The sequence below is a fragment of the Tigriopus californicus genome, chromosome 12 (genome assembly GCF_007210705.1).
Source record: "Tigriopus californicus strain San Diego chromosome 12, Tcal_SD_v2.1, whole genome shotgun sequence".
In the NCBI taxonomy this organism is placed as follows: Eukaryota; Metazoa; Arthropoda; class Copepoda; order Harpacticoida; family Harpacticidae; genus Tigriopus; species Tigriopus californicus.
Window position 1 is genome coordinate 9,630,635 of NC_081451.1, and position 12,125 is coordinate 9,642,759.

At 40.2% G+C, this 12,125-nt stretch overlaps 1 protein-coding gene across 4 annotated transcripts in view; it reads left to right on the top strand.

Annotated features, from left to right (window-relative positions):
• The window catches only part of LOC131891586 (period circadian protein-like), a 24,834-nt gene extending 16,560 nt beyond the window's left edge, over positions 1–8,274 (top strand). For 2 of the 4 annotated variants that reach the window (XM_059241198.1, XM_059241201.1), the window contains exons 13-27: positions 1,130–1,334; positions 2,256–2,392; positions 2,459–2,680; positions 2,766–2,905; positions 2,971–3,103; positions 3,176–3,471; positions 3,713–3,814; positions 3,952–4,083; positions 4,252–4,427; positions 6,636–6,753; positions 6,821–6,907; positions 7,039–7,164; positions 7,246–7,432; positions 7,561–7,788; positions 7,968–8,274. In XM_059241198.1, coding sequence (XP_059097181.1) covers positions 1,130–1,334; positions 2,256–2,392; positions 2,459–2,680; positions 2,766–2,905; positions 2,971–3,103; positions 3,176–3,471; positions 3,713–3,814; positions 3,952–4,083; positions 4,252–4,427; positions 6,636–6,753; positions 6,821–6,907; positions 7,039–7,164; positions 7,246–7,432; positions 7,561–7,788; positions 7,968–8,122 — 2,444 coding nt within the window. In that variant the 3' untranslated portion in view covers positions 8,123–8,274. The remainder of the gene's footprint in view (positions 1–1,129; positions 1,335–2,255; positions 2,393–2,458; positions 2,681–2,765; positions 2,906–2,970; positions 3,104–3,175; positions 3,472–3,712; positions 3,815–3,951; positions 4,084–4,251; positions 4,428–6,635; positions 6,754–6,820; positions 6,908–7,038; positions 7,165–7,245; positions 7,433–7,560; positions 7,789–7,967) is intronic. The other 2 variants (XM_059241200.1, XM_059241199.1) reach the window with 2 other exon arrangements.
• Positions 8,275–12,125: the final 3,851 nt, after the last annotated feature.

Sequence of the window (12,125 nt, forward strand, 5' to 3'; positions counted from 1 at the left end):
TTAGCAGGCAATTTCATTGATTGAAAGGAGTCACCGAGGGTCTTTTTGGTCATGACTAGGGCTCGAGAAAATATTTGGTCCCTACGGGCAAAATGTTACTTTTTTGTTGTCTCACAATGGCGCCAAATGTATCTATTTTCCTCCCAATAGTGGAAAATATTACTTTATTTGTGCATCGTTTAATTGCTTTATTGGTAATTTACCTTTTTTATCACAACTTGCTAACTTCAACTACAATTCACCCTTTGACCTTGTGAAGGAAGAGCTGTTTTTTGGGTATGCCTGGCACGGAGGAAAAACGAGAAATGTTTCGTTAAGTCAGCTGTTGCGTAACATCATTCATACCTTTCCTCTGAAAAATTGCGTAAAAACTCAAAAGTTAAGAATATATTTTTTTTTTTCAAAAATTATTTTATACCTTTAAAAAAATTATCCATCCCTAGTCATGCCACATAAAATGCAAGGCTAGGTCCATGCTATGGCCCGTCATACGTCATGGTCAATCAAATTGATGTGGACAAATGGAAATTCTACCTGATTTGCCCAATTATATTGGAAGGATTGACATGGTTAACATTGATTCAGCAAGAAATGTACCATAGTTGACCATCGTGTTATTCAATGATAACCAGGTTGTACAATTGACGATATTATCTCAAAGTTTGAGTCGATCAATGAGATGAATCCGACAAGCTTTGAAGCCTTTCAACTTTAAGGTCTTTGGATCAAGTCGCAAGGCCCTTGAAAGGCCCCAATTGTAATCATGAACGCTCTTAAGCATGTACCTTGGTGTCCTTGTTTCCTGATTTGCTTGAGACTCTCTTTTTGGAACAGACGTGTTGGTGAAGGAGTAGTATTTGGGAACACAGCGTGCTTCTCTTGTTCCTGTTCCTCCCCCAAAAAGGAATCCGTCTGATATTAGCCCAAACTGAAATCAATGATCTCGACGTCTACGCTAGGGAAGTGCAGTTCTGGTTGTTCATGCGAATGATCCCACTCATTGACTTGAGTGGATCATTCGTCATGAGATCACCCCTCCCTTGGGAGAAGACCTACACCCGTTCTACCATCCGTCTCTTCTTCCCTTAAATCTCCTCGACAACGCGCCTCACAGCCGATGTTATTGCAGGGAATGTGTCGCCCATCCACGATGACATTTCCAGTGAGACTCCGCCTAGTTACAACCAACTCAACTACAACGATAACCTCTCGAGGTTCTTCAATAGTCAGCCCAAGACACTCACCGAAAAGGAGGTCAATGCTATCGAGGCCAGTGCCAGCAGCGAGGCTTGTACGGCTGATGAGAAGGGATCCACCAATCCGTTCAGCTCAGGGTAAGTTCATCTCATTCAGAGAGGCTAAAAAAGGGGAAAAACTTCATAGCAATAGATTTCCTGGAGAACCGCGTTTTTTGGAAAAGTTTTTGCTAAATTGGTGAACTTGTTTTCATTATTTGCTTGCATATTTTATCTGTTAATTCGTTTACCTATTCATTTGTTTTTTATCACTTTGTTTTTATTTATTTATGTAATGTATTTGTAGTCACTATTTTTTATTCCCTTTCTTTTTTATTATCGTTCAATAATTTGTCAATGAATCGACATTTTGGGGTAAACAGCAACCCCATGTTGCTTTGCAAAACTTCCATTTTGATCATTATGGTTTTAACTTTTTTATTATTCGGTCTAATAGTACCTGGATTTTCTCACCTAAATCTGGACTCTAATTAAAAGACATGAGACGGCCCTTTTTGGATGTATTCCAATTGGCACCTTGAACTGAGAGAGACAATTCATTTGTTCTCGGCTGAGACACTGATTTATCATTCTGGTCTTCAATGAGCCGTGAGAATCCAAATGTGCTTTTTCCACTTGTACCATTTATTACCTTTCAGAGACCCGCTTGAATGGAATATTTTCATGACTCTGCTCGACAACAGCACTATTTCCGACCTTCTGATTTCGGAACTTTTACGAAGGGAACAAACTTTTTTGATAGAATCATGAGATTCATCCTCGCTTGATTTGAGTCAGCTTCTCTTGGTTGCCAAAGAAAATCACGAACAACAGCAATATTTCACATAACATTGCAAAAAAAAGATTGCTGCAGAATGTGCCCTTTCCCTGGCTATTCCATTTCACATAAAAAAGCAACTAGATCTTCTTGTCAGGAATTGTCGTAGCTTCTATTTTTAGCATAACCAACGCACTTATTCTGAGACTATAAAAGCTCCAATTGCCTTGTTCTTACTTTAGCGTTGAGAGTCAGACCGTGACTTCAGAGTCCGCTCATGGGGGTTCCCATCATCGCCATGTCCAACATGCCATACAGAGAAGTAAGGCTGAAAAGGACTCAAAAGAGAATAATGAGTCTGCGGACTCGAATGAAATTGGTATTTATTCCGTTTTGAATAAGTCAAAAAGCCAGACAATAACACTCAACTCTTGCGTTGTCCCAGATCAAGGTGGGTCGGGGGATTCTGGAACCACTCGGGGAGATATTCAACATCGGCGAAGTAACCCAGGGAACACGCGAGCCACGACGATTTGCGATGGAACCGGGTCTGGCGATGGTTCTGCAGGTTCGGGTAATTCGCGCTCGGTTCCCAGTTCTTCTAACTCGAAGGATAAATACAAGCCTCCCATTTTGACGGAGGAGTTACTACTGGTCCACAATCGAGGTACGGAGGAAACATGAATACCTGCACAGGGACCGGCTCAACTAAATGTCAACTTTTTTTTCTTGTCTGATTGTCAAAAATAAAGGAATGGAGAAAAGAATGATTGATCATTACAAGGACAACAAGAAAACCGAATTAAGGTTCATCAAGAACCAATGGAGGAACAGACCATCTAATAGACATGGTTTGAAAAAGCAATTCAAACAATCCTGGAAACAAGTTAAGGTAATTACAACTCTGCAATTGAATGTTCCATACAAATATCAAAAAATGTGAGCAATGTCCTTCAGGAGCGACAGGGACACTCTCATTCTCGTCAAGATCTGGATCATCCTCATGGAGGGGCTGCAGCCAATGTTCCATTGTGGCCGCCTTTCTCCGTCAGCAGACCAGTAGGAATGCCAATGTCCAGCAAATCATCAGGTAGCATGAAACTTTGATTTGCTATGAGCCAAGTCTAGTCCATGCATCTGCTAATGTAAGCCATGTTTCCAGGAGTTAAAAAGATGACAGGACATCACTCATCTCATACAGAGCAAAGTCTTGAGGTCCCCAGACCCATGCAGTACATTCCTGCTTCAGTGGTGGCCAGTGAGCCCACAATAATGGCGTCATCAGCCGTCAGCTTATCAAGAAACTCTCCCGTGTACCCAAATATTATCCCAACATACTACATTGCTGCTCCGGGCATCCCTGATCTGACCCAAGCCAACAGGGTTGCAGCTCATGCTGGATTCTTGGTTCAGGCTGCAACTCAAGGTCAACCTACCTTCCTCCAACAGCCAGTGCAAGTGAGTCTGTAATTCTCCCGCATACTAAGGGGATCAAGGTTCTGTGGGGATTGTTTGGATTGGTAGATGATGACTTGACCCTGGCCCAAACAACATGAAGTAACTTGTTGTTTGGCATGGGGAAAAATAACACCACCAATACCTAGTTCATTGAGTTTCTTGATACAAGAGGAACCAACTCACATGATCAAGAACTAACAACACTCTGTCACCATTTCATACTGTCTTGCTCTTTTTGTAGTACATCCAAGCCCCCCCTGTTCTTTACCAACCAATTGAGTCACAGATGAACCAAGGTTATATTGAGCCCCAGGTTCGGCGACATGTGGTGGTCCCCGATCAGGTAAATAGATCCCATTTGCATCTTATCAAAGGAAAAGTGACGCGGTTGTTTTCCCTTCATGTAGTTTGAAGGCTTATCCTGACAATGAAGTAACCCTTACCCGTTAAACATGTCGTCAATATGCAACTCCATTTAAGTTACAGCGGACAGTTAAACCTAACATGCAGTCCCCTAGTCCAAGTCCAGATTTGCCGGACTCCGTGTCCGTGGACAGTTGCATCAACGGGCCCCACGATATGATGGGACGATCGGACAAAGTTGGTACCAAGGTGAGAGCTCCTCTCAAAAGATGGCCGACGGCTCACAGTTTTCCATGATACATTCTAGTTGTTGCCCAACTATATGTTGTCCCTGCACTAACAGTCGTTGTTAATCACTCGACAATTTTAAACACCAAGGTTATCAAGCCAATCAAGCAGAGACGTCGTATGTTACAGCTACCCCGGAATGCTTACCATCCCCATTTGTCCAAGTTCCAAAGACCTAGTTCGAGAACCGGATCCCGTGACACCTCGGTCAAAGCTGAACCTGGCAGTGCTCTGGAATCGAACGCGTCGGCGTCCGTCAAGGATAAACTTCTCTCGCCCTCGTTCCATGGTCTCTTGCAGCAACAGTAAGTTCACTTTTTCGGATGTGCAATATGGGACAGTTTTTTAAATCATATTTATTTACTAAAATGTTGCAATGAAATGGAAGGTTTGATCAAACCCGAAAAAAGTTTCAGCTTAAAAAAGCTCGTTTTTGCATTAAATAGTGTTTCTTCAAGCGGGCTCATAGAATTGGGTCACTTTTTGATAGTGGAATTTGCGTAATATGGGAGCAAGGGACATTGGCGGCAATCACAACATGTATAGAATGACGCAATTTTTTTTAGCTCGGACGAATTGTTCCCTGACAAGTTTTAGTCAAACGATATTTGCAAAAACGTAATCAATCAGTAATTTAGAGCTGGTTTTCATAGCAAGGGATCTTAAAAAATCCCTGTTCGTTCGCAGTGGCATTGATTTTGTTTTCAAGTAAGTAGCATTTGAATTTTGAAAATTTGAAAGATGAAAATCCCTTTTCAATCAGTGAAAAATGGTGCACATACTTTAACCATTTCGTATTGGATTGACAGAAAGGAGTTCCACCTCGGTTATTCCATTTTCTATGGCTCTTGACCTTTCCGAGTTGATAACACTAGCCAATACAATCTTAGTTAGTGCTCGGAAACAAAATAAAAGGTCTTCATAGCCTGATTTTAGTACAGATCAGTTTTAATTTTTACTTGTCTGAAATGAGCTTATGTTTAGGGAGTTATCAATTTGGTACAAAAGATGAAGAACAAGTAAAACAGAAATAAATCCGATACACAATTCCAAGTTCCAATCTGATTGACACCATTTTTCAAATCAATCAGCGAAAATTCGCTCTTTAACAAGTATTGAAATGATTGTTCTTTTTTAAAAGACCACGGTTTTTTCAGTTAAATCTAGAATTTGTCTCAGAGCGTATTTTTCAATTCTGCGTCAAAACTTTGTCTAAAATGATAATCTATATTGATAGTTAGCTTTGTTTGTACTGTAAAAAGCTAGCCCATATTTGTGGTTTTTTAACCGTTGCCTTCGAGAGTGGAAAGTGTGCAGGAAGTTATGTAAAAGAGTGAAAACCCGTGAAAGTCCTAATTCATGACCTTTTAGTGGCAAACTGAGTTTTCTTATTGCTTGAAATGATTTTAAAAGTATGAACAGGTATCGGATACGAAAGGTATATGATACTTTACGTCTTCAAAAGCATCCATGAGCTTTGTCCCAACCCAGGATTTAGGGTCAATTCTAGTGACCGTGGAGGCTTAATGTGCGTTTTGAGAGCACCTTCAAGCCCTCGAGAATCCAGGCTAGTTAAAACNAGTCCACATCTCTTCTTTCTCGGGCTCCTTTATTGTTTAATTTGCTTTTCTCTAATATTCGTAGGGAATACGTAGGCCTTGTTGATCCGGTAGCATCTTTCAAGTCAGACTTGGACAAATTTTTAGATAACATTCCTGATCAACCCTACATTCAAGGACTAGCTCGGTCTGCCAACTCAAATTCCTTGGTAGACCAAATATCATATAAAGATTAGAAGGTACTAAATAGACGAATTATAACCTTTCGTTTTAGTAGAACTGGGGATTACATTCCCTGTAGCGGTTAGAAAAACCCGTGAAAAAACAAACCAAAAATAAGAACAAGCCATACCTCTTGATTTAACTGGCACTTATTCAAACAACATTTAATTATCATAAGTGTTATTGTGTTTAATCACACAAAGGTTAGAAAAAAGATTTGGTTGCATTTGCTCAAAATATGTACCAACATGTTAACTTTCTGGCTGTGATGCATTGTTTGTTTTTGTTGATTTGTGACATTTAAAAAGGGCTTTATTTTGAAACTTTTTTACATTCTTCTGATATGCTCAAGAATTGAAATTGCCATTTATTCTAAAGTGACTAAAGCTAAAAGAAATAATATGGGTGCACTTTTTCCGACATGCCTTCCATGTATCTTTTTTACTAATGAATGACATCACAATAATCCACTTATTTTCTCTGGAATCTTATACCTTGTCCTGAAACGGGAATACGTCTGCTTGATGTTAATCGACGGAACCAGTTCATTAACCTGTATTGTACTTTCACACTTTATTGCCACTTCAAAACCAATCTAAGGACCAACAAAGACTCAGACGAAGAACTGTGTCTTTGACATCTTAGTGATTGTGATATGGTGGTTAAGAGGCTCCTTGAGATTTTTATATCCCCTGACATTGACATTATAGTGAGTTGTGGTTTTCTCTCTAGGAACCAAAGGATCTCCGACAATAGTAGTTCGGACTCGAGTTCGTCATTGTACTCTCTACTGAAGTCTAGTGATGATAACCAAGCCACTTTGGAGTCGGTCAACTCATCTGGAGAATTGGTAAGAAAACCGCAGATTACATATCAAACTCAGACCTGGTCCTGACCAGATTGTTTTTTTTTTGTAGGAAAACATTCCTAATCGGCCAGTTCTTCAAGATCCCTTTTGGTTGCAAAATGTGGAGGTGAAATCTGAAAGATTCTTCAACTATCAGGTATGAGTTCAATTTGATGTGCATTCCGTGGTTTAATCTCAAATCGAAAGGCAACTGGACTGTTGCATTTGAGAAAGCATAGCAAGAGCTCGGAAGTGAAAAGTTTTGATTACTCACTCTCAAATTTTCAGATGAACACCCGGAAGCTAGCTGACGTTTTAGATGAGGATAGAAAACATCTTCAAAGGATGTATCAACCCAGTTTAGTCACGGAACAGCTCTATCAGCTTTACGAAGAATTGGCTGAATGTGGAGAGGTAAGGCAACCTAAATGGCTCAAGGACCTTCTAATAGATGGTTGACAGATCTTCTAACCATATTTATCTCTTTCAAAATAGAAACCACGTTCCCTTTTGGATGAGTCCTCGAGCTCGTTGAACATCAACTCAAGTAGTTCCTCTGAATCTGAAAATCATGACATGGATCAAGACTCTGTCAATGACAAGAAACAACTCAGGCGAATGGTTAAATTCGACAAGTTTACCTTGCTTTATGACGCGGATGCTCCTTTACCCCCGGCGTCAGGTAAAGTTTTCACCAGTACTTAAAAAGAAGAGGTTTCAGTGAGCAGAAATGAGTTATTTCCGTCGCTCTGATCCTACTCCTCTCGAAACCTAGTCAGCTAGAACAACGCATACTGATTGTTGCATTAGTTCCTTTAGGCAAACTTCGGCGAGATCATAGTGAGAATATGCCCAACTCCCCTGGGAAATCATCAGCTTCATCAAGTACCATGAGCATTGTCTCTCGCGGAAACAAGAGTGGGCAAGACACCATGGGGAGCACTGGGACTCAAGGGGAACATGCGAGTATTACCTCCACCTCTATGGGATCCTCCTCTGCCATCACCGTGGACATTCGTAGTAGTAGCGAGGATGGAGGTGATTATCATATAACAGTTTCATGTACTTTAAGCGGGCCATTAAGCAAGCACATCCGTCACGTTGCCTGATAAGTATGAATTTCCGGTCACCTAATCAAGGCTGCTTTTCTAATGTTGGAGAACATTTCCAGAGATTTTTTTTGCAGCTTCTTAACAAGTCCAAATAATTGATTGCAGACACAACTGAAACCCGCAAGAGGTCCAAGAAGAGCTCCAGTGGAGCAGAGGATTCTCCTTGTAGTACATCGGACAAGAAGACTTTGGGCTCACCAATGCCATCGGTGACGGTGACAAATCAAGCCGTGATCACTGTTACAACCAAGTCTAAATAAGATATAAGCTGAATATTGAGTTTGTGATCTGGTTCAAGTTAATTCATCTTGATTTTGCACGTGTTCTCCATTCATCCGAAATATTTATGTCCATTACAATTTTCCAAATAACCTATTTTATTTGTGTTCAAATAAATTCGGTTTTTTCCTCAGCCCCGAAGCCTTTTGATTCATGTTGGAAACCCCTTCAAATGTACCACATGGTTGTGAAGCACATAGGATACAACACATATTTTCCTGGCTTATCGCTTCACCGCTCGACCTTTATATTGAAGCAGTTCAATCATACGTTGATTGAAATCTATGTCATAGAAAAATAAAAATCCTTTAACGTTGGGCTGATATCGCACTCATGATACATATTTTCTTTCTCTTTGGAGACTTCCTTACCGCTTCTAGGAATGGGGTCCCCAAATTTCGGGAGGGAAAAGAATTAATTTTACTTTAATCCATACAATATCTGATCCACACACGCATTATAGTTGGCAGATATGGTTAGCCCTTGAATGTAGGGTTGATCTGGAATTTTGGTCAATTGAGGTGCGAAAAATGACGAAAAGCCATGGCAAATAGAAAATTGACTTTGTGTCCTTAAGAAAAGCCTTGACGTTCCTAACATCTCCATTAGAACAAGTCACTCCCATGGAGCCGACGAAAATTAATTGACCCGATGCCACACACAAGTCCTTGACCGCAATGCAAGTCCTGGGTCATTTTAATCTTTCCTTCGCACTACTGCAGATTACTTTGGCTTCAAAAAAAAGACAAGTCACATTATCACCAAAAATGAACATAGGCTACTTCAAGCGATTTTCATCAGGTCGACCACAAACAAGGCTCTGGAGCCCCAAGCCCCTCTTCACAAGGTCCCTCTTACTGGTCTCGGGCTCACTTTCTAATGCCGGGTCTGGTTTGACTTCAATCGAGTCTCTAACATAAGTGTCAATTACCGGGTTCAATGTGTCACAAAATTCAAGAACATGACAATTTGTTGCAGTTCTGACATCATCATACTATCCCGGCTTACCCTTCCATAAATTTGCAATCGCAAAACGCACTGGAGTCTGTCTGTTTTTTTTTGAAATTTTTGTTGAATATCGAATATCACTTATCAATAGGTTTGGTGCGACCCTCTCCTGTATTTCCGTCGCATCCGATGATTTGAATTAGAGTAAGTGTGCTCATGACCTAGTTTATGTATTTTACTTTTTCCCGATAATAAATTGAGTCTATGCTTGGAACCTTCTGCGTGTAGTAATTCCTCTCCGACCGTAGAACGTTTAGAAGTTCAACAATTTTCATATATTTCAATTGCAAAATCATTTCTATAGTGACCCATTGATAATTGGAATGTCTTCACGGTCTCTTTTACAAGAGGCAACCTATATCCTAGAAGTCTTGTTCACCATCAATGGAGTCCGTGGAGCCGGAGATCGCCCCACCAATCATCAGTCCAGTATTCATATTCAACAGGGAAATCGCCAGAGGGGCCATCACCAGATATATCCTCACCCCCGGATCCATCGACTCTGAGAAGACTCTCATCACCAGATGCATTATCAGTCCAGTATTCCTCGACAGTAGGGAAATAGACTGAAGGGCCATCACCAGAGGGTCCGTCCAACCTATCATCAAAATCGCCAGCAGCGTAATTCGCATAAGACATATCAATTTGCCTGCTGTGGACTCCAGTACTGGCCAGAGCCAAAGTCAAGAGAAGACCGAACAACACAGGGAACCTCATTGTTACTTTTTCGGGACGAAAAGACCGAGATTGTCTTACGTAGGTGCAGGTCAAAAAGTGAGCTCTGAAAATAAGTTGTATTGACTATATGTAGTTGAGGCAAAAAAATATCTTCGTTCAGAAAATGGGAAGCAACTTACTGTCTCAATGACTGGAGCTTCCTTAATGGATTCTCAGCCTGGAAATTGGGACCTTCTTTATATCAAAACAATTGTCAGAGATACACGTGTCCTAATGTATTACCTTTTTTTCTATTTGTAAAAACTATAGATACAATTCTCAGCTCTGACAGACTTTCATGAATCATGACCCTTATCTAGATTTGCATCAGCCAAAGAATACTACAAAAATCAAGCATCTTCCATTATTTGATCCCGAGATGTCGATAGATGGACAATTCGTCAAATATAAAAAAAAAAAAGAGAATTGTCAAAGAATATTTGCATCACATCAGGATCATCCATCACTAAAATGTCAAATCAAATTCCTCAAACAAATTTTGGGTGCGAGAATGTTGGTAATCTTAGACTGGTATTTACTGATGGAACTAATGTGCCTACAACGATATAAGGCACACCAGTACTGCCCAGACGGGGGTTTAAAAGAAGATATTTGATGTTTTCAAGTCAGTCCCATACATGCTTTTTAAACTTGCGTATACAAATATTTCATTCATAGGTCTCTTACGCTGCACGACAAATGTTTTGCGTTCTGCCCTTTAGAGGGCGCTTTGCCACTCAGCCTCTACCAAATAAAGGGCCGATTGGGCCGTTTCTTTTATATTGAATAATAATTTGTTTGTGTTGTTTTTGGTTGATCATATTAAAATGTTATGTATAACAAGTGACCCGGGTCACGTAATGTTCGGAAAAGAAATTGCGTTCAACGCAAGGCACTAGTAGTTTATTTAGCAATCTACCCTGCCTCTTCCCGTTTTCTTTCGGCTTTCTGACGTTGCAAGTAAGGGTCCTTATACCTGTGAAAAAATAATTCCCGTCAAGTAGAAAATCGCACCATCCGGTTTTTTCCAATGCTGAGGCCCGTTCTTCAAAGGCGACCTGAAGTAGTCGTCAACCGAAAATGGCGCTTCAAAGGCATTCGTTGTTCCGAGCTACTTAACTTACAAGTTGCAGGTTCTTTGCCCTGCTATAATAGTAAATTTACGAAAAAGTTTAAAACTCAAGTGGGAAATACAAACACCATAGCAAGGTCAATTGATTTTCAGTACATTTTCAGGTCCTATTGCATGTCAAGTACCAAAACTGAATGTAGCTATTCATGTAAATTGTTATTTGATATTCAGAGTGCCACATTTCATAAGGATAACCGCACAGAGACTCAGATACCGCCGTGGCTGGATATGCCCATTGAAAGGAGTGTTATGAAAAACTAGTCAATTTTAAGTTTCCTTCCCTAAAAATCGTTGTCAACTGATCAAGTGGCAAAGGAGCTGGAATCAGGGATGAGAAATCATTAAAAGCCATTTTTGACCAGGTGGCAGAAAGTGGTAGAAATTCCTTCAATGTGGATTGTTGCCAACCAGCATATAACTTGGATGGGAAACCATTAAAAGCTATTTTTGACCACCTGGCAGAAAATGGTGGCAGAAATTCGTTCAAAGTCGAATTTTGCCATCGCTGGCTGGAATTGCTCCATCATAGAACACCTCATATCAGTATTTGTGTGGTCCGAACTAGGGTAAAGAGAGTAGGATTGAAGTTGATAGTTCATTGTCTTTAGAGCACGGAAGAACTGACGCGAATCCAAGGATCTTGAATCTGGTCGAGTCAATCGTCAGGTTAGTTAAAATGCGCGGGATATTTGACTAGCAAGGGCGACTAGAAATGCACAAATGCACATTGTGAGACAGTGAGCATTATTCATTCTTTAAAATCAAATGAATATTTCTAGGTACTATAAATCACATGTTTAGAGTCAAATCAAACAAACCCAATTTGTTTGTATCAAGTTGATCAAAATTTCACCTTAGCAAAAACTTACCTTAGCTTTTAATCAGACTTTAAAATTGTTGAAAATTTTAAGGTGAATAGCTTTTAGAATTGATGGCGGAGCATGAATTGCAATCTTGTGCCGTTGTGTAGGCATTGACAGCTTTGGGCTTTGTTTTTAAGTTGGTTCATATATTAATAGACAAATTCTTGTGGAGCTAATTTCCTTTCCACAGCTAAAGGGTGCCTCTAAAATCCAAGTTTTTCAACCAATCAGTACAGGTCCTCAAATCGTCCTCAACTTTTTTTT